Source organism: Theropithecus gelada, chromosome 13, assembly GCF_003255815.1.
Source record: "Theropithecus gelada isolate Dixy chromosome 13, Tgel_1.0, whole genome shotgun sequence".
NCBI lineage: Eukaryota > Metazoa > Chordata > Mammalia > Primates > Cercopithecidae > Theropithecus > Theropithecus gelada.
The window spans coordinates 84,601,613-84,624,698 of record NC_037681.1 but is presented as its reverse complement, the minus strand read 5'-3'; the positions used below and the strand labels follow the sequence as shown (position 1 = coordinate 84,624,698).

Sequence of the window (23,086 nt, the reverse complement as noted above, 5' to 3'; positions counted from 1 at the left end):
TTTGGTTATGTTTCCTTTGCATTGAAAGTACTGAGACAGATACATATTTTTAGTTTTCCAGCAAACTAGAGGGAAGTTAGAACAGACGAACTATTTGTCACGGGTTCTTGCCTCATATCTCTGCTCCTTGTTTTTTATTTATTGTTTGTTTGTTTGAGACGAGGTCTCACCCTGTTGCCCAGGCTGGAGTATAGTGGCGTGAGCTTGGCTCACTGTAACCTCTACCTCCTGGGCTCAAGCGATCCTCTCACCTTAGCCTTCCAAGTAACTGGACTGCAGGCATGCACCACAACGTCCAGCTAATTTTTATAATTTTTGTAGATACGAGGTTTCATCATGTCATTCAGGCTGGTCTTGAACTCCAGGACTCAAGCAATCCACCTGCTTTGGCCTCCCAAAGTGCTGAGATTTACGGCATGAGCCACTGTGCCCATCCTCTGCTCCTCATTTCCTACTCTTGTTTATCTATTCACCAGATTTTCTAATTTGGCTTTTTGTTTTGTTTTGTTTTTTTGGACTTGTTAAACCTCATATTCTTTCTGGGCCTTTCTTTTCTTATCACTGTTTTTAGAGAGCTTAGACTAGGTGATCTCTAAACATTTCAATAATAAAATAATGCGTGTTCTTTAGTATCCAGTTTCAATATTGCTTCATTTATAAAATCTTACCTGACACTGTAGCCTATATTATGTTGTCTTGCCCCACAAATTCTTTCAATACTTACTTTAAAATGTAGACATAGGTTAACTTGTGTTTTGCTTACATATATTTGTTTTAATTAATACAATTGCAAGCTCTTTGAAGAATGACACTTCCTTTTTAAAGAATTTAATTACTGTTAATTTTTTAATCATTATATTACTATATAGCAGTCACATCTTAGTAATAATTACAATGACAGTAACCTCTCTGAATACTAACTTTGAGGCAAACATTATTTTACATGCTTTACTTATGTCCATTCTCATAATTCATACTGGGATGTTTATGAGATAACATCTCGTTTCATCTCCATTTTACTGATGAGGAAAGATGCATACAAAAAGGTTAAGTAAATTTCCTCACCACTAGTGAGTAAACATAGGATATGGACCTAAGCAGGCCCATGCACTTACCTGTTTTGCTATAATGCATAACTATTGTATACTTGTTGAATGAATAGAGTGTTTTTAACCTTTAATATGTGTTGGGTACAACCTTGGTAGTTTTTGTACTTTGAATAAAAGATTAAGGATGTTTCACTTTTAAAAAAAATGGAGACAAATAACTGTCTTAGTAAATAAATATTGTGATCAATTTTCCCAGTTAAGAGCAAATATTCAAATTGCGTACTTTGAGGTATTTTGAAAAATTCTTCTGTTTTTGAAAGAAAGTTTGTGACATATATAATACTTAGAGTTGGATTTTGATTTGCAGTAAGTGTCTTAATTATTATTTCTTATTCGTTTTCAGTTGAGTGGTGATTTTATGCAATGGCTTCAAGCCACAGTTCTTCACCAGTGCCTCAAGGAAGCAGCAGTGATGTTTTCTTTAAAATAGAGGTAGATCCGTCAAAACACATTCGACCTGTGCCGTCACTGCCAGATGTGTGTCCCAAGGAACCCACAGGTAATACTTTTTTTTTTTAATAGGAGTTTTACTGATGATTTCTATTATCTTTAAATGAGTAGTCAGGTTTTATATACCTATGTTAGAAGAGTAAATTTTATGATGTTAAAAATCATTTGACGGGGCTGGGCGCGGTGGCTCACACCTGTAATCCCAGTACTTTGGGAGGCCAAGGCGGGCGGATCACGAGGTCAGGAGATCGAGACCATCCTGGCTAACACGGTGAAACCCCATCTCTACTGAAAATACAAAAAATTAGCCAGGCGTGGTGGCGGGCGCCTGTAGTCCCAGCTACTTGGGAGGCTGAGGCAGGAGAATGGCGTGAACCCGGGAGGTGGAGCATGCAGTGAGCTGAGATCGCGCCACTGCACTCCAACCTGGGCAACAGAGCCAGACTCCATCTCAAAAAAAAAAAAAAAAATCATTTGGGGCCAGGCATGGTGGCTCATGCCTGTAATCCCAGCACTTTGGGAGGCCAAGGCAGGCAGATCACTTGAGGTCAGGAGTTCAACACCAGCCTGGCCAACATGGTGAAACCCCATCTCTACCAAAAACATAAAAAATTAGTTGGGTGTGGTGGCACGTGCCTGTAATCCCAGCTACTTGGGAGGCTGAGGCAGGAGAATCACTTGAACCTGGGAAGTGGAGGTTGTAGTGCACTCCAGCTTGGGTGACAGAGTGAGACTCTATCTCAAAAAAAAAAAAAATCATTTGGAAATGATTGGGAAATTGGAATATAGTTTTTTACATGTATTTCATGCTTTACTTATATAAACTGAAGAAGTGTTGAAAATGAAGGTACAGATTGAAAACTGCTTAAAACATGGTACAGTCAGCCCTCATCATTTGCATATTATGTATTTGCAAATTCTCCTGACTCCTTAAAATTTATTCATAATCCCCAAATCACTACTGTGGCACATTTGTGGTAATTTGCAGTCATGTGCGGAGAAGCGAAAGGTTTGAAATACCTGACACACGCATTCCCAGCTGAAGTTGAACAAGGCAAAGCTATGCCTTCTTGTTTCAGCTCTCATACTATAAACTAGTGTTCTTTTTGTGGTCTGTTTTTACTTGGTGCCACATGTTTGGAGCTTGGTGATTTTGCTGTTTAAATTGCCCTTAAGCATAGTGCTAAAATGCTATCTGGAGTTCCTAAGTGCGAGAAGGCTATGATGTCCCTTACGGAGAATATACATGTGTTGTGTGAGCTTCATTCAGGCATAAATTACAGTGCTGTTAGCCACAAGTTCAGTGTTAGTGAATCAATAATGTATACTGAATAAGGCATCTTTAAACATACAAAACAAGGTTATGTATTGATCGGTTGATGAAATTATTGTGACCAAAGGCTCACAGGAACCTAACTCTTCAGTTTCCCTACAAGCAATGGTTCAATATTTGCTAATTCCATATTCACAATAACTTTATAGAACAAAAATACTACTGATAATGAGAATAGAGTATATATTTTTCCTTCTTGTATGATTACTGCCACAGCAACATTTATGTCACCTAATTATAAGCCGAAGGATATTTTATCCAGGAGGACCTGCCATGATGTAATAGAAAAGAGGCCTACCTCTAAAAAACAGTGGGGTATTAAAGGATAGAAAATTTATAATTGAAGGTAGCATAGTTCTGATGTTAAAAAAAAAAGATAGAGTAATTGTACATTAAGGAAAGGAATTCATGAAAGACTTTGACTATTCACTCCACCCTGCAATTATAACTCTCAAATTTTGCATATCTTTTATCTTGTGCATGTTTTTCAAAGCCTTAGTAATTGATGCTGGCAGCTGAAGATTATTCAATCAGATTGATTTTTATTAAATCATTTACTGTGGAAGATTAGTTGGTTTGCGTAAGATGAAATCTATGCATTTTTAGTTTTCTAGTGTGTACTTTCAAACATAGAACCAACTTTACAGCATTTACAGAGTTCTCTTGTTTACTTTTTGCAGGTGATTCACATAGTTTATATGTTGCCCCATCTCTAGTTACAGATCAACATAGATGGACTGTATATCATTCCAAAGTAAATCTCCCAGCAGCATTAAATGATCCTAGATTAGCAAAAAGAGAATCTGACTTCTTCACAAAAACATGGGGATTGAACTTTGTGGATACTGAAGTCATACCTTCATTCTACCTCCCACAGATCAGCAAGGAACATTTTACAGTATATCAACAGGAAATTTCTCAGGTAATATCTAATCTTGGCTAGTTATCGTCAGGTCAAAAGTAATAGAAATATTTTTAGTATGCTTTATTATAGATTTTTGACCAGTAATGTTTGATGAACCTATAGTATTCTTTTTGTTCATACAAATTATACTGTCCTGGGTTGCATTTAATTCTTTGCTTAAATATATTTTAATACATTTCTCTTACAGTCGTGATTTTTCAGAATTACACATTCCAAATAATGCTAAGATTCAACATGAAACCTACCCTACTTACCAAGGAGAAAATGATTCTATTAGACCTATGAAGTCCAGATGATTTGTGAGGTTTGAGAAATTGGCAGAATATTACTGTTTCTTTGTCTGATTCACTGCATACAATTCTATAGAGCACCCTAGCTCTAGCAGATAGTTATAATATCTCCAGACATAATTATAACTTAATATATTACTTTAAGCCCAGTCTGAGAGCAAGGACTGAGTATAGTACAGAGTTTTAGATGGTCTATCAATTCATTTTTAGATTATTAGTAAGTGCCTGTTATCAATATAATTAAAATCATTAAAGTGGTACAAGGGATATTATATTTTTATAACCATTCCTTTTTATACTTTTTTCATTAGCAAGCCTAATTTGAATTTCGCTGGTTTTATTTTACTTAATTTGCACTTTTTTGAATATGGCTGTATTAACATTAATAATGTATAACTATATAGCATCTGGTTCATTTTTATTACCATCAAATATTTTTATACAGAACCTGTATATTTTGTTTGCCTTTGTATGTATATATTGCCATATTAACAATCACTTAGATATGATCATTGAAAACAGAACACAAAAACTGTTTTCAGTGATCAGATCTTAGTGATTGTTAAGTGGATGAACATTAATATGCCTTTGTAACTTATAATTTGGTTTTTCTATTTGTGTATTGATCAAATATTTAATGAATGTCTTCCATGTGTCAGGTAGTCTTCTAAACATGAGGATACAGCAGAGAACAAAACTGACATCAATTCCCTCCCTTACAAAGCTTATGTTTCTAGCAAGGGGTTTAACAATAAACCCTAAAGCAACCACTAAAATAGCAAAACAAAGAATTACAGCTAATAATGGAAGAGAGAAATGGAATTTTAAAAATTCTCAATCCAAACAAAGGCATAAAAAGAAAAAAAGAAAGAATGGATAGGACATAAAATAAATTTCAAGATGATAATCTTAAGCCTAATTATATCACTAATTACATGAAATCTAAATGGTTTAAGCATCCCAATTAAAAGGTAGAGATTGTGAGATTTGATGACCCAATTATATGCTGTATATAAGAAACATACTTTGAATAGAAAGAAAAAAACATTTAAAAGGATGAAAAAATGTATACTATGCTTAACAGTAGTCGAAAGAAAGCAGAAATGGCTATATTAATAACAAAGTAGATTTCAGAGCAAAAACTATTAATATGTATAAAGAATGTTATTTTATAATGATAAAAGGGTCAGTTAATCAAGAAGACATAATAGTTTTAAACATTTTTGCCCCTAATATGCTTCAAAACATGTGAGGCAGAAGCTGAGAACTTTATGGCAAAGTAGCTATTCATAATTGTGGAGATTTCAAATACTCTTTCAATAAATGATGGGACAAGCAGAGTATCAGTGAGATTTTAATAGACTTGAACCATTAACCAACCTGGCCTGACTTGAAAGAGCACTCCATATAACATAGAAGAATATACTTTTTTTTCCAAGTGTTCATGAAACATTTATGGACATAGACTATATTCTAGGTTTGAAAACAAATTTTAATACATTTGGAAGACTTCACCTCATACACGGTATGCTCTCTGAACACAGTATAATTAAAATAGAAATTAATAATGGAAGGGTTGGTGGAAAATCCACAGATACTTGGAAACCAGAACTTTATACTTCTAAATAAAATGTGAGTCAAAGAAGAAAGAAAAATCAGAAGGTAGTTTGAACTGAATGGAAATGAAAACACAACATATCAGGATTTGTGGGGTGATGCTCAGTTAGCACTTAGGGAGAAATTGGTAGCACTGAATGCATATATTATTGAAAGAATAATGATTTCAAGTCAGTGACCTCAGCTTACACCTTAAGAAGCTGGAAAAATGGCCAGGCACAGTGGCTCACGCCTGTAATCCCAGCACTTTGGGAGGACAAGGTGGGCGGATCACCTGAGGTCAGGAGTTCAAGACCAGCCTCGCCAACATGGCGAAACCCCATCTCTATAAAAATACAAAAAAATTAGCCAGGCATGATGGCAAGTGCCTGTAATCCTAGCTACTCGGGAGGCTGAAGTGGGAGAATCACTTGAAACTGGGTGGTGGAGGTTGCAGTGAGCCGAGATTGCACCATTGCATTCCAGCCTGGGTGACAGAGCAAGACACTGTCTCCAAAAAAAAAAAAAAAAAATTAAACAGATAAAAGAAAGAATAAACATCAAAGTCAAAATCAGAGAACAATAGAGAAAATTAGTGAAATCAAAAGCTGATTCTTTGAGAAGATAAACTTGATAAGCCTTTGGCAATACTGATTAGGAAAAAAAGAGAAGATACAAGTCACCAATAACAAGAATAAGAAAGGTGATATCACTACAGATTCTACAGAGATTAAAAGCCTAATAATGAAATATTATGAATAACTTTGTGCCAATAAATTCAACAGCTTAAATGAATTTACAGATTTCTTGAATGACACAAAATACCAAATATCTTTTGAGAAAAAATAGATAATCTGGCTGGGCATGGTGGCTCATGCCTATAATCCCCACACTTTGGGAGGCCATGGTGGGCACATCACCTGAGGTCAGGAGTTCGAGACCAGCCTGGCCAACATTGTGAAACTCCGTCTCTACTAAAAGTACAAAAATTAGCCGGGCATGGTGGTGTGCACCTGTAGTCGCAGCTACTCGGGAGGCTGAGGCAAAAGAGTCGCATGAACCTGGGAGGTGGAGGTTGCAGTGAGCTGAGATCGAGGCATTGCACTCCAGCCTGGGCGATAGCAAGACTCCATCTCAAAAAACAAAAGAAATAGAAAATCTGAAATAACTTTATATTTGTTACATTGATATATAGTTAAATACCTTTCCACAAAGAAAGCTCAGGTCCACATGGCTTCACTGGAGAATTCTACCAAACATTTACAGAAACAGTAATTCCAAATCTACAGACATTATTTCAAATTTTGGTAAGGATGTGGAAGACGGAGCTAGTTCTAGGATAAGGTGAGGCAGGTGAGCAAAATGTGAGAGGCACTGGAATCTGAGAGTGGGTACCTCCTTAAATATTGTACCGTATGCTTCTTGCTTGCTTCATCCTACTGCCAGCCTTCATGGAGTAACTGGAACTCTCATATACTGTTGGTGGGAATTTAAAGTGCTGCAACCCCTTTGGAAAAAAGTTTGGCAGTTTCTTAAAAAGTTAAACAGACTTCTGATCTGTCATGTAAGGAGCTTGGAAGTTGTCACTCCTGTTCTCACAACAAAAAATCTGAGCAAACTGAAAATCAACAACTGAGAAGTACCTGTGAAGGTCACAGCCCAGGGACACAGGCTCACTAAGACTGAAACCTAATCATAAGATCATAGAATGCTTCCCCTCCCTTCACACATTACCACCACACCAGTGGGGTGCTTGAATAATGAGAATACAACTGAAAGGACTACATGTCTCAGACCTTATTTAAGAGGTCTGCAGGGAAACCTGAATATAGCAGGAGAGATGAAAAACAAGGACACCAGTGGAAATTTTAGCCTCTGACACCTGCAGCTATAACAATGAGTAAATAAAGCCTAATTCTTAGCCAGATAAACAAAACTTCATACTAAAGTCCTATTTACCTCAGTTCTTTTTAACTTTGGTATATCATATGTGGCTTTCAGCAAAACGTTACAATGCATACCAGACAGAAAACACTGTTTAAAGAGACAGATCAAGTATCAGAATCAGACTGAGATGCGGTTGTGATGTTGGAATGATCAAACTGGGAACTCAGAGTAACTATGTTTAATATACTAAGGGCTGTAGTGGAAAACATGGACAACATGCAAGAACAGATGTAAGCAGAGAGATGGAAACTAAGAATCAAAAAGAAATGCTACAAATCAAAGATAGTATAACAGAAATGAAGAATGCTTTTGATGAGTTCATCAATAGGCTTGAAGTGGCAGGGGAAGAAATCAGTGAGCTTAAAGAAATGCTGATACAAACTTATAAAAATGTGTGGGATGCAAGGGAAGTAAGGCTTCAGGGAAGTCTTGCTTAAATAAGCACTCAAGGCTTCATTGAATGCTTAAGAAGAAAATTTAAAATTAATCTAAGCTCTACTTTAGGAAATTATCGAAAGAAGAGCAAATTTAATCCAAAGTAAGCAGAAGAAAAGCAGTAATAAAAATTAGAGCAGAAATCAGGGAAATTGACAATAGCAAATCGATAGAGAAAATCAGCAAAAGCAAAAGCTGGTTCTTTGTGAGATCAATAAAACTGATAAACATTTAGCTACATTAAGAAAAAAGAGAAGGCTGGGTGCAGTAGCTCATGCCTGTAATCCCAGCACTTTGGGAGGCTGAGGTGGATGGGTCACCTGGGGCCAGGAGTTCAAGACCAGCCTGGCTAACATGGTGAAACCCCATCTCTATTAAAAATACAAAAATTAGCTGGGTATGGTGGTGGGCGCCTGTAATCCCAGCTACTTGGGGGCTGAGGCAGGAGAATCACTTGAACCTGGGAGGCAGAAGTTGCAGTGAGCTGAGATTGCGCCATTGCACTCCAGCCTGGGTGACAGGGCAAGACTGTCTCAAAAAAAAAAAAAAAAAAGGAGAAGATACAAGCTATTAGTATCAAAAATGAAAGAGGGGCTGTTTCTACTGATCCCACAGACATTAAAAGGATAATAAGAGAATATTGTGAACAATTCTATGCCCAGAAATTTGATATCCTAGGTGAAATGGACCGATTTATTTTGAAAGACACAATTTACCAAAGCTTACACAACAAGAAATAAATATTTTGAATAGGCCTATATTTATTAAAGAAATTGAATCAATCATACTGCTCAAAACAGAAATCACCAGGCCCAGATGGGTTCCCTGGTGAATTCTACCAAACATTTCGGTAAGAAATTACACCAATTATTTATAATCTATTTCAGGAAATAGAAGCTAAGGACATACTTTGTAATGCATTTGGTGAGGCCATCATGAAGCTAATACTAAAATCAGACAAAGACATAATAAGTAAAGAAAACTTTAGACCTTTTTTTTTTTTTTTTTTTGAGACAAGGTCACGCTGTGTTGCCCAGGCTGGAGTGCAGTGCACAATCACAGCTCACTGCAGCCTCAACCTCCCCGCTCAAGCAATCCTCCCATCTCAGCACCCCCCAAGTAGCTGGGACTACAGGTGAGCACCACCACAACACCACACCTGGCTAATTTTTGTATATTTTGTAGTGACAGGGTTTTGCCATGTTGTCCAGGCTGGTCTCAAACTCCTGAGCTCAAACAGTCTGCCCGTGTTGGCCATTCATTATTTTTTTAAAAAAAGAACTCTCAGCAAACTAGGAACAGGAAGGAATTTCTTTAACTTGATAAAGAATGTACTGGGCGTGTCGGCTCACGCCTGTAATCCCAGCACTTTGGCAGGATGCTTGAGGCCAGGACTTGAGACCAGCCTGGCCAACATGGCGAAACTCATCTCTACTGAAAACACAAAATTTAGCTGGGCATGGTGGCACACGCCTGTAATCCCAGCTATGTAACCACCAATGGGTTCACCTTGCCTGCTGCCTAGACAGCTGATTTATTGAGACAGGGGAATTGCAATAGAGAATGAGGAATCCATGCAGAGCTGGCTGTGTGGAAGACTAGAGTTTTATTATTACTCAAATCAGTCTCCCCAAGCATTCGAGGATCAGAGTTTTTAAGGACATCTTGGTGGGTGAGGGGAATCCAGTGAGCTGGCTGTGCTGATTGGTCAGGTCAGTGATGATATCATAGGGAGAAGCCATCTCCATGTGCTGAGTCAGTTCCTGGGTGGGGCCCACAAGGTCAGATGAGCCAGTTTATTGATCTGGGTGGTACCAGCTAATCCATCAAGTACAGCGTCTGCAAAATATCTCAACCGTGGATCTTAGGAGCAGTTTAGGGGGAGGGTCAGAATCTTGTAGTCTCCAGCTGCATGACTTGACCCCTAAACCGTAATTTCTAATCTTGTGGCTAATTTGTTAGTCCAACAAAGGCAGTCTAGCCCCCAGGCAAGAAGGTGGTTTTGTTTTGGAAAAGGACTGTTATCGTCTTTGTTTTAAACTATAAACTAAATTCCTCCCAAAGTTAGTTCACCCTGTGCCCAAGAATGGACAAGAACACGTTGGAGGTTAGAAGCAAGATGGAGTTGGTTAGGTCAGATCTCTTTCACTGTCTCAGTTATAATTTTGCAATGGCGATTTCAGCTACTTGGGAGGCTGAGACATGAGAATCACTTGGACCCAGGAGGTGGAGGTTGCAGTGAACCAAGATTACACCACTGCACTCCAGACTGGGCGACAGAGTGAGACTCTTGTCTCAAGAGAGAAAAAAATCTACAAAAACTCTATAGCTAATGGGGGAAACTAAATGCTTCCCACTATGAACAGGATCAAGGTAAGGATGTCCCATCTCACTATTTCTTTTAACATTGTCTTGGAAGTCCTAACTAATGTAATAAGACAAGAAAAGGAAATAAAATATATAAAAATTAGGAAGAAGTAAAACTGTTTCCAGATGAAATGATTGTGTGGAAAATCCCAAAGAATCCAAAAAGAAACTCCTGGAACTAATAAGTGACTATAGTAAGGTTGCAAGATACCAGGTTAATATATAAAATTAATTACTTTCTTATATACCAGCAGTGAACAGTTGGAATTTGAAATTAAAAACCCAATGCAATTTACATTAGCATCAAAGAAAATGAAGCCTTTATGTATAAATCTAAATATATATAAGATCTATCTGAGGAAAACTACAAGACTCTGATGAAAGAAATTAAATAAATAAATGGAGAGGTAGTTCATATATGTGGATAGAAAGACTCAATATTGTCAAGGAGTCTCTTTTTCCCAACTTGATCAATAGAGTCAACATAATCCTGATTAAAATCCTAGCAGTTGGTTTCGTGGATATTGAAAACTGACTCTAAAGCTTATATAGAAAAAGACCCAGAATAGCTAACACAGTATTAAAAGAGGAACAAAACTGAAGGACTGATACCTCCCAATTTGAAGTTTTGCTATAAAGCTACGGTAATCAAGACAATGTCGTATTGGTGAAAGAATAGACATACAGATCAGTGGAACAGAGAACCCATAGATAGACCCACACAAATACAATCACCTGATTTTTAACAAAGGGGCAAAGGTAATTCAATAGAGAAAGGATAGTTGTTTGAACAAATGGTATCGAAACAACTAGACATCCACATACCAAAGAGAAAGAATATAGACACACCACCTTGCACTATTCATGGAAATTAGCTCAAAGTTGAAGATAGACCTTAATGTAAAATGCAAAACTATAAAACTTCTAGATGATAACATAGGAGAAAATCTAGGTAACCTTGGGTTTGGTAATGACGTTTTAGATATGAGAAAAGCACAATCCATGAAAGAAAAAATTGAAAAGTCGAACTTCATTAAAATTAAAAAGTTCTACTCTGTGAAAGACACTGTTAACAGAATGAAAAGACAAGCCAAAGACTGGGAGAAAATATTTACAAAACATGTATCTGTTACAGGATTGACGGTCGGGTGTGGTGGCTTATTCCTTGTAATCCTAGCACTTTAGGAAGTGGAGGTGGGAGAATCACTTGAGACCGGGAGTTCAGGACCAGTCTGGGCAACATAGTAAGAACCCATCTCTACAAGAAAAAATTAGAAAAATTAGGCATGGTGGTGTGCATCTGTAGTCCTAGCTGTTCTGGAGGCTGAGGCAGGAGGATCGCTTGAGCCCTGAAATTTGAAGTTACAGTGAGGAACTTCAGCCTGGGCAACAGAACTAGACCCTGTCTCAAAAAATAAAAAGGGACTGGTAGCAAAAATAAACGAAGGAGTTAAAACTCAACAACAACAACACAGCCAAATTAAAAAATGAGTAAAGGACTTAATAGACCTTTTCCCAAAAAAGATATAGAAGTGTACAATTAACACATGAAAAGATGGTCAACATAGCAAATAATTTTACATGATAAATTTTATGTTATATATGTTTTACCTTCAAAAATAAGAGCAAAAGATCTGAATACCTCACCAAAGAAGATAATGCAGATGGCAAATAAGCATATAAAAAGATGCTCAATATCAAATGTCATTAAGGAATTCCTAATTAAAATGAGATGCCATTACATATCTATTAGAATAGCAAAAATCTAAAACACTGACAATACCAAATGTTGACAAGGATATAGAACAACAGGAACTCTTATTTATTGCTGGTGGGCATGCAAAGTGGTATGGCCACTTTGGAAAACAGTCCTGTAGTAACTGATAGAATTGCTACCAGAACTCTGAACACTGCTGGCCTGCTGCTTTTCTTGTTACCACACTTCACTTTCTCAGGTATCCTTTCAGTGATATCTCTGAAAATATAATAATGTTGTTAGTGTTCATCTGATTCTAAATCAGAGTGAGATTTTTTTTGTTTTTTGACTCAGAATGTGTCAATAATTCTTCCCTCCCTGCCTCCCTCCCTCCCTCCCTCCCTTCCTTCCTTCCTCCTTCCCCTCCTTCCTTCCTTCCTCCCTCCCCTCCTTCCCTCCTTCCCTCCCTCCCTCCCTCCTTGGAGTCTCACTTTGCCACCCGGGCTGGAGTGCATTGGTTGACACGATTTCGGCTCCCTGCAGCCTCCGCCTCGTGGGTTTAAGCGATTCTTGTGCCTCAGCCTCTGCACTAGCTGGGATTACAGGTGTGCGCCACTACTCCTGGCTAATTTTTGTATTTTTAGTAGAGATAGGGTTTCACCATGTTGGCCAGGCTAGTCTTGAACTCTTGACCTCAGGTGATCTGCCCACCTTGGCCTCCGAAAGTGCTGAGATTACAGGTGTGAGCCACAGCACCTGGCCTAATTTCTTTCTATCTTAAATATATAGGTTTTTGAATTTTCTTTCTTGATTCAAATTATTCTCCTAATTGATTTGTTATATAAATATTTTCCATTTGCTTTCCCACTTTATTCTAAATATGGAGAATTTACTATAATTATATAAGATGGAATGGATATAGGTATATGGATGTGTGTAGATCTCATAGAGGTATTTGGTTTATTAAGCACACTCGTTACTTGTATTTAAGTTTATGTGGCTACTGATTCATATTCAAAGTCGTAGGACTAATGTGGCATATTCTGATATTCTGTTGCAAAACATTTTCTTGCTTTGAATACTCATGTTTACACATACATTGATCATGTTATTTGTCTTTTTATTAGAGAGAGAAGATTCATGAGAGATGCAAGAATATTTGTCCTCCTAAAGATACCTTTGAAAGGACTCTTTTACATACTCATGGTATGAATATGTGTTATTTATAGATAATAAAGCATAGCATAAATATTAGTGAACAAGATCTTTATTTTGAGACCTTATTGCCTATTATATCTATAATTTTTATTTCTAGTAAAATTTTTATAACTTATGATTATAATATTTTCTGAGAACTTCTAAGAGAAAAATAGATCTGACAGTAGTATAATCCTTCAGTTCAACAAATATTGATTGAATATCTTCGTGCTTGGTATGTTCCTTGTTGCTTAAAAATAGATGAGTAAGCTAGACATGATGGCACATGTGTATATTCCCAACTACTTGGGAGGCTGAGGTGGGAGGATTGCTTGAGCCTGTGAGTTTGAGAACAGTAATGTAGTGAGACCCTAAAGTAAACCTATAGATGAGTAAAAAGTAGCTTTGGTCCTCAAAGAACTGATGTTCTCCTGAATAAGTTTAAAGAAATAAACCAATAATTGTATCGTTGTATATTAAAGAGTAAGTTCAGTGTGGTAAAGTTGTATAACATGCCTAACTTAGCTTTAGAAGCATTCCTAGAGTTGACAGTGATTCCGTGTGTTTTAAAGTTGTTAGTTTGAAACATTTACATGGGAGAAGACATTCCAAGAAAAGGGAATAGTTTATACAAAGCCATAGAATAAAGAGAGAACAGAATGTTCAAGGAACTGTAAGAGTTTATATGTTGGTTCTACTGGGAGCAAGAAATGAGACTGAAGCATAGACAGGGGTCAGATCATGAAGAAACTTATATGCTGTGATAAGGAATTTTACTTTTTCTGAAGACACTATAAAGCTACATAGTATTTTTAACTAGGCATGATCGGATTTATGATTATACTTTTATGTGAAAATAGTTGTGGATGGTGAATTATGGGATGATGATTAGACTAGAGGCAAGGAGACAGTGGAGGCTACTGCAGTAATACAAATGAGAAATGATATTCCAGTAACAGTTACAATGGAGATGGAGAAGAAATTAGGCCTTTGGGAAGTAACTCAGAGATTGAGACACAGGTTTTGGTGGCCAGTTATTGGTAATGGAGCAAGATGATTCAAGGACAATTCTCAGGTTTCTTGCTTGGACAACTGGGTGGGTGACAGTGCAATTCAGTGAGAGAGGCAATATAGGAGGAGGAATTTTGAGGGAGATGGAGGCAAGTTTAGTTGCAGATTTGCAGTGAAGGACATGCCTTTTTGGCAATGTGGAGCTCAGGTTGAAGATTTAGGCTGAAGATGTAGGTAGACAGGTATGCTGGACAATAGCATGGTGGTTGAATCCAAGGACATTGGGTGAGATTGCCCAGGGAAGATGTGAGTAGTGAGAAGAAAACGACTGGTGATGGAGCACTAATTAAGCTGTCGCATTTAATGGGCCGACAGAAGGTGAGATACCTGTGAAGGAGACAGAAAGTGGTCAGAGAGATAGGAAAGTCAACCAAGAGAGAATTGCACCTTAAAAGTTAAAGCTAGCAAGGATTTCAGAAAGTAAGAACAATTAGTTGGTCTATAATGTCAGAATACTTCAGGGATAGATTGATTTGTACACTGAGAAGTCTCCTTTGTTTTGGCAATTAGGACATCTCAGGGAGAGCATTTATGGCAGGTCCAGAAACCTCAATACTATGTTTTAAGGAGTGAGTATAAGAGAAAGAAACGTAGACTACTACTATTATGTCACTAGAAGATTTGAGATAGATTATTGACTACAGGGAACAGAGTGGAAGAATATTTTTTCATGGCCAGGACTAGATCAGGTAAGAGAGGCATTTGACTATCCCTGAGAGTAAGTACTTTTGCATCTGAGGTCCCACCCTTGCCTCAACCTGGTCCTGGCCCCGAGTTTTATCTTTTTCTTTATATATATATATAAAAAATATATATGTGTGTATGTGTGTGTATATATACACATTTTAATGGGAAAGAACTGAGCATGTTTATATACAGAGATAAGAGAGCTAGTACAAGGGAAGAGGCTGAAGGTACCGAGACAGACAGAATAAACTGATTAACCTGATGGCAGAGGCAGGAGGGAATGGAGTCTAAGTGCAGAAAGGTTGGTTTTGAAGAGGAGAGTAGTACCTTATCTAAGTTTGGATTGGCAGGATGAAAGTAAAGTAGGTTCATTTGAAGATAAGTGTGTATCTCAGCCTTAAGATGACTGAGAAGAAAATTAATATAGTATAAAAAAGCAACCTTTGATCATAAGAAATTCTGGAAGGGATGATAGATCTTTTAAACAATAAAAACAGTATTCCTACTTTAGAATTTAATTCATTAAAAAAAATCTACGTAGCATGCCATATTCAATCTTACCAAAATTTAAAAAGATAGCACAGCAGTCCTCAATCTTTTTGGCACCAGGGACTGGTTTCGTGGTAAACAATTTTTCCACAGACCAAGCGGTTTGTGGGGAGATAGTTTTGGGATGATTCAAGTACATTACCTTTATTGTGCACTTTATTTCTACCATTACATTGTAAAATATAATGAAATAATTATACAACTCATCATAATGTAGAGTCAGTGGGAGCCCTGAGCTTATTTTCCTGGAACTAAATGGTCCCATCTGGGGGAGATGGGAGACAGTGATAGATAGTCAGGCATTAGATTCTTATAAGGAGGGCACAACCTAGATCTCTGACATGTGCAGTTCACATTAGGGTTTGTGCTCCTATGAGAACCTAGTGCCACCACTGATCTGACAGAAGGTGGAGCTCAGATGGTAATGTGAGCTATGGGGAGTAGCTGTAAATACAGATGAAGCTTTGCTTGTGGCCACTGCTCACCTCCTGCTGTGTGATCTGGTTCCTAACAGGCCATGGATCACTACCCGTTCGTGGCCTGGGGGTTGAGGACAACTGAGATAGCATAAAGCCTTGTTATGTCTGATTAAAAAGATTTGAGATGTATTTAGCTGTTTTATTGCTGCTATGTAATAGATTGCAATTACTTGAAACATTGTTTTGTTCAGTGCTTTGCCTACTACTAGGCATATAATAGGTGCTTGATAGATATTTGTTGAAGGAATAAACTTAAGTAGCTATTTGGATGTGACCCAGTACAATATTGAATCTGTCAAAATGTACTTTATGGAGTTAAAATGAAAACAAGTTTTAAAAATAATATTTTCCCTTCTTTTTTAAATAGATAAATCCAGGACAGATCTGGAGCAAGTACCTAAGGTAACAAAGCTTAAACATGAGAAAATTGCCTTTTAATATTTGATCTTTAATTTTGCCTTACAAGGAGATTTCATTTGGCTTTTTTTTTTTTTTTTTTTTTTTGACACTTTGGCTACTTTGTCTCTTCTGGGCTGTGTTGCATCACTTTTCTTATTTCTCGTTCTTTATTTTTTTTCTTTCCTTCTTTCTTTGTCTTTCTTTGTCTTTCTTTTTGCTTTTCTTTCTCTTACTTATTTTGAGACAGAGTCTTGCTCAGTCTCGCAGGCTGGAGTGCAGTTCTGTGATCTCGGCTCACTGTAACCTCTGTCTCCTGAGTTCCAGTGATTCTCCTGCCTCAGCATCCTGAGTAGGTGGGATTACAGGTGCATGCCAACATGCACAGTTACTTTTTTTGTTTTGTATTTTTAGTAGAGACAGGGTTTCACTGTGTTGGCCAGGCTGGTCCCCAACTCCTGACCTCAAGTGATCCGTCCACCTTGGCCTGGGATTATAGGTATGAGCCACCGTGCCTGGCCTTTTTTTAAATGAAAAAATGTTTTTAATTGACAAGTTAAAATGATGTATATTTGTGGTGTTTTTTCTCTTTTGCATCATCAGTCTCTTTCTCATCACTGAAATTTACAAATATTTTTAAGTCTTTCCCTTAAAAAAATTTTGCTGATCATTCAACCTCTTCAAATTATTAAGAGATACTCTGTATAACAAATTTTGTCGAGATGTATAATAGATCCATTTTTTTTTCTGGGAAGAGTTGATTACCTTCATCAGATTCTCAGATAGGTCTGTGACAGTTGTTCCTTTTTTTTTTTTTTTTTTTTTTGAGACGGAGTCTCGCTCTGTCGCCAGGCTGGAGTGCAGTGGCCGGATCTCAGCTCCCTGCAAGCTCCGCCTCCCAGGTTCACGCCATTCTCCCGCCTCAGCCTCCCGAGTAGCTGGGACTACAGGCGCCTGCCACCTCGCCCGGCTAGTTTTTTGTATTTTTTAGTAGAGACGGGGTTTCACCGTGTTAGCCAGGATGGTCTCGATCTCCTGACCTCGTGATCCGCTCATCTCGGCCTCCTGACAGTTGTTCTTTAGAGTAAGAAAGAGAAGATGAAAGACACAAAAATGGGAGAAGGAGATCGTTTTTATCATTTATTTGATCCTACAAAATAATATTCAAAGTTTGTCATTTAAGGCTCATTGTTCACTTTCATGTAATCTTTACACATTCTTTACTTCAGCCAAACTTTTTTTTGATGGCTCTGTGCTTTATTTGCACTGTTTCTTGATCCTGGAAGACTTTTCCGTCATCTTCCCATATCTAATTCTCTATAATCTTTTGCTTAAAATGGCACCTTTACATGGGTGCTTTCTCGTTCTTTCCAACAGAAGATAATTGGCCCCTTTGCCTAAGTCCCGTAACATTTTATCTGGGATTCTTCCCTCATCCCTCTGCTACCCCTTTAAGGATTTGTCACTCTTCTCCTTAAAAGATTTTTTTTTTTTTTTTTTTTTTTGAGGCAGAGTCTCTCTCTCTGTTGCCCAGGTTGGAGTGCAGTGGCATAATCTTGGCTCACTGCAACCTCCACCTCCCAGGTTCAAGCAATTCTCTTACTTCAGCCTCCCCAGTAGCTGGGATTATAGGCACCTGCTACCCGGCTTGGGTAATTATTGTATTTTTAGAAGAGACGGAGTTTTGCTACATTGGCCAGGCTAGGCTGGTCTCAAACTTCTGACTTCAAGTGATCTGCCCACCTGGCCTCCGAAAGTGCTGGGATTACAGGCGTGAACCACCGGGCCCAGTCTCCTTATGAGATTTTATATACATATTATATCACATCCCTTGAATTGAAGCTCCATGAGATGAGGGTCTCTTTATTAAATTATCTTTGTTTCTCCCTCAGTGCCTAGCATCGGAAACAGTCAGTAAATATTTATTGAATTAATCAATACTTTTAGTTACAATACCAAAGCGGGGATTAGAAAATTTACTCATGTCTCTAGTTAGATTTTTTTCTACCATATTCATTCTAATTTTTGTATATAGTTAAAATAAATCAGCAAATAAAATACAGTATATAAATAAATACATAAATTGATTAAACCACGTTTTAGGCCCTATGCTTCGTACTAGAGATACAAAAATAAGCTATAAATCTAACCCTGCAAAACATATGGTCTCCAGGGGGAGATATTCATACTAAATAAATAATTTCTATAAAGTATGAGGTAAATAATTAACTATGCATGATATATTTGTGTTCAGAGATGGGAGTCATTATGTCATGCATAAGGAAGGACACATTTGCCCTTTTGATTGCATCATGTTTTTCAGGAAGATGTATAAGAAAAGGCATTCTAGGCCAGATGTATGCATATAAAGATATACATACTTTATATATATATATAATATATATATATATATTTTTTTGAGATGGAGTCTTGCTCTGTCGCCCAGGCTGGAGTGCAGTGGCGTGATCTCAGCTCACTGCAAGCTCTGCCTCCCGGGTTCACGCCATTCTCCTGCCTCAGCCTCCTGAGTAGCTGGGACTACAGGCGCCTGCCACCATGCCTGGCTAATTTTTTGTATTTTTAGTAGAGACAGAGTTTCACCGTGGTCTCGATCTCCTGACCTCATGATCCGCCCACCTTGTTCTCCCAAAGTGCTGGGATTACAGGCGTTAGCCACCACGCCCAGCCCATACTTTATATATTAATACATGCATTATAAAAAGAATAAGAGTATGGAAGAGAATTGAATATTGCTAGAGTGTAGTGGGTAAATAGTGGGAGTGACAAGATACAAAGAGGTAAGTGGGTCCAGAAAAACAATGAAGGGTTTTGGATGCCATTCTAAATAGTTTGGTCTGTGGGTCATGGGAATCTACTGAGAGTTTTAAACAGGAAGTTAATACAGTTATACTCAACATTTTAGAGGAGTATCTCTAACAGTAGTATAGGGGATGGATTAGGGAAGGATATCAGTAAATAGATATTTACTGTAATCCAGAGATATTGAAGAGCTGAACTGCTGAATGCTGTGGAGATACAGGAAAGCAGAGATTCAAGGGATATTTACAAAATATAACGGATAGGTCTTGTTGCCTAGCTGGTCGTGATATGTAAGGGAAAAGTAGTCTATTCATAAAATTGAATTTGTTTTGGTTTTAATATTTATTGTATGCTTAATCTAAACTAATTTTAAAACAATTTTGAGCAGGAGAAAATAGAAATATAGGTTAGAGAAATTGATATTTGGCATTTTAAAAAACTATCAGTGGGAAATAATGTGGAAATTTTAGGATAAGTATTATATCTGCCCTGGTATGTACCTGTAGGACTGCATTAGTGAGTATGATCATGTAGTAATAGAATGACCATCTCCATTGGTAAAGGCAAAAAGCATTTTCTATCTTTTATGAGTATTTTAAGCTTGGTGAGAAATTTACACATTTTTCTTAATGGATATTTGTGTAAATAACCGTTATTACTTGCTTTTGCTATTCATACTCAAGATCCACATTAATTTTGTTTAATGATCATGATGTTAGAAGAGATAATGGGTATAAGGAAAATACTTATCTAATTGAGGGAAATGCATTTTTTTAATAGATTTTTATGAAACCAGATTTTGCCTTGGATGATTCCTTAACTTTTAATTCAGTTTTACCATGGTCTCATTTTAATACTGCTGGTGGAAAAGGAAATCGTGATGCAGCTTCCTCAAAGTTGCTTCAAGAAAAGGTAATTTCTTTTTGACTTTATCCATGTAGGAAACTATTCTAGTTAAGCGGTACTGTTTGCATGGGTTCAGATTTAGTTATTTAGTAAGCTGTACTTTTAAATTCATTTTTGTTGTTACTGACAACTATAAGCCTCCCAATCTTAACTAATAAACTAACAGCATTTCGGCTCAGTGGAACACAAGTTGTGCAGATGAATAAGGCAAAACTTACTATTTGAGTACTTCTTACCTGAAAGAGCAGTTGATGGAATTTTAATTGAAAGGATATATTAGCTAACACAATAAATTGCTTTGCATTTATCCCAGATATTTTATTTACATATTGGCTAATTTTATTTATTTTTATTTATTTATTTTTTGAGACGGAGTCTCTCTCTATTGCCCAGGCTGGAGTGCAGTGGCGCAATCTCCACTCACCGCAACCTCCACCTCTTGGGTTCAAGTGATTTTCCTTCCTCGGCCTCCCTAGTAGCTGCGACTACAGGTGTGCACCACCATGCTTGGCTGATTTTTTGTATTTTAGTAGAGATGGGGCTTCACCATGTTGGCCAGGCTAGTCTTGAAATCCTGACCTCATGATCTGCCCACCTTGGCCTCCCAAAGTGCTGAGATTGCAGGTGTGAGCCACCGTGCCCAGCCCCATATGGTTTAATTTTATAAGAATGATTTAAAGCACAGAAAACCAATGTTTTCCGAGGTACTGTTTTTCTTCATTTTCACATAGGGATGATTATTTTGAAACAAAAATATCTTAGTTAAAGAAATACAATATTCTTCTTGTTTTTGTAGCTTTGCAAAGCCTAGTCTTTTACATGTTACTAGTCAGCAGTTCTTTACATTTTACAATGTTCTATATAGTCCAGAAGTCAACACCTTGAAAGTCATTTAATATTTAGACCTTTAAATATAATTTACTTATCAAGAATCTTCTAAAGACATTTCATCTCTGTTCTTTCTTAGCATTCAGTTTAGAGTTCTTCTAAAACTGATGGTAGTTCTTAAAATGAGAAGTAGTGATTTTGTTTTACTTTAGTGGTATCCCTTGGCAATCTGAAAGCTTGTCTCAGGAAGACATCAATAAATTTGGTTCAGTCCTCGTCAGAAACTGGAGAAAAGACTAGCTTGGGGAGGAGAGAAGAAGAAATGTGGGGAAGGAATCATGAGTATTCCTTTTCTCACAATTGAAAATGAAAATGAGCTTTTTCCTTTGGCAACATTTTCACCTATAAAAAGGTTTTTCCATGCATAAGAACAAATTCATAAATCTGACAAAAACCATGGGTTTAGAGACACAGGCTTGCTCGAGAAACAGGCTTTCTCAAGACACAGGCTTTCATATTCTAAGTATATGCCCTGATAGAATAATACCTTAAAAAGAGAAAAACAGCAAAAGCCAGTAGTCTTATCAATCTATACAGATACTTTTAATACAGATAATTTTAAAATTATTTCCTTTATAGCATTTTAATAGGAAATAAACTATAAAAATGTTATGCCTTGAAAAGAGTAAATCAATGGATTATTGAAAATTCAAAAAATCTTTGAGACCCAAATGTTTTTCTTATGCTGAATGTTTAAAGTGACTAAAGTAATGGAAAATTTTTTATTTGTAAATTGCAGAATCAGATTTGCTATATTTACATTCTGACTCCTTTTCATCCTGCTCTGTTCTTAGAATAGGCATAGAAGACAGGATTCCAAGAGAGCACTTTTAAACTCCTTTTATGAGGACAACAGCTGGTTTATCGTGTTCGCTTTAAAGAGCAAGGATGCTATAACTAGAATTAACGAAATTTGTATTCTATTGTGCTCTGCAAAGTACTGGTCTGCAGTAAAATAAGGAGTTTGCACTGAAATGCAAATCACTGCACTGCTTACCTCATTAAAAAAGTGTGCTTAATGATGTGGTTGATTTACTTTCTAGCAAAATTCTTTATTTTATTATGGCCATGTTAAACAGTCCACAGATTGGCAGCAGCATATAAATCACATTCTGGGTAGCACTGTCCTAAAGTTATCTATTCTCCATTGACTATTCTGGGAATTGCGTTCATGTTACCTTGCAATTTACCCTAGTACATTTGTGCCGATTTTGCTTTTTTAGTGAATAATGAACAACCATATTGAAGATGAAAGAGCAAAAGGGCATAAACTCAAGATTTAAACTATGGAAAAATTTGTTTGTAACCTATTTAGATATTGTAAGATTATTGAAGGAGCATTATTGAAAATATGAATGATACTCTGTGTTTCCTTAAGGGAACAGATTTGATGACCAAATAGTCTCTTCTAATCTTATGAGACTTAAATGTTGAAAGTTCATTAACCCTTTGAAACTATGAATTATCCCGAGACATTCAGAGATAATGCCTGAAGTCTGAACTGTGGGTTAAAAAAATCTCAAAGTAAAAAAATGGGTGAAAAATGGAAAGATAGTATAGCCAAAAAAGGCATATGCAGTTAGAAAGGAAGAAAAAGCAAAACAAGTTTTAGAAGTCTATATTTGAAATTTAAAAAGCATTTGAAATATATAAGAATTAATCTTGGTAGTACTACTAATAAAATATATATGAGCTAATTGTTTAAGGCGTTTGTCGAACTTTTAAGGGGAAAATACATTGGAAATAAACTGAGTTTTACAAATTGATAAAAGAATCACTTTTTAAATGTAAAATAAGCAACCTGAAAAAGTCCAAATGAATTATAGTACCTTATCTATAATTTGTGACTGAACCATCAGCCTATCTTGGATTATTCAGCACTTTGAGGCAGAATGGTATAATAGAAACAGCTTCAGTTTTTCAGTCAGAGATATACCAACATTTT

General features: G+C 36.9%; 1 protein-coding gene across 3 annotated transcripts in view; it reads left to right on the top strand.

Annotated features, from left to right (window-relative positions):
- Positions 1-23,086, top strand: part of VPS54 (VPS54, GARP complex subunit) — a 137,720-nt gene that overhangs the window by 26,056 nt on the left and 88,578 nt on the right. The window contains exons 2-6 of one of the 3 annotated variants that reach the window (XM_025355085.1): positions 1,453-1,608; positions 3,573-3,814; positions 13,276-13,354; positions 16,499-16,533; positions 20,128-20,259. In XM_025355085.1, the coding sequence (XP_025210870.1) occupies positions 1,473-1,608; positions 3,573-3,814; positions 13,276-13,354; positions 16,499-16,533; positions 20,128-20,259 (624 nt within the window). In that variant the 5' untranslated portion in view covers positions 1,453-1,472. Of the gene's footprint in view, positions 1-1,452; positions 1,609-3,572; positions 3,815-9,844; positions 10,459-13,275; positions 13,355-16,498; positions 16,534-20,127; positions 20,260-23,086 lie in introns of those variants that run through there. The other 2 variants (XM_025355086.1, XM_025355087.1) reach the window with 2 other exon arrangements.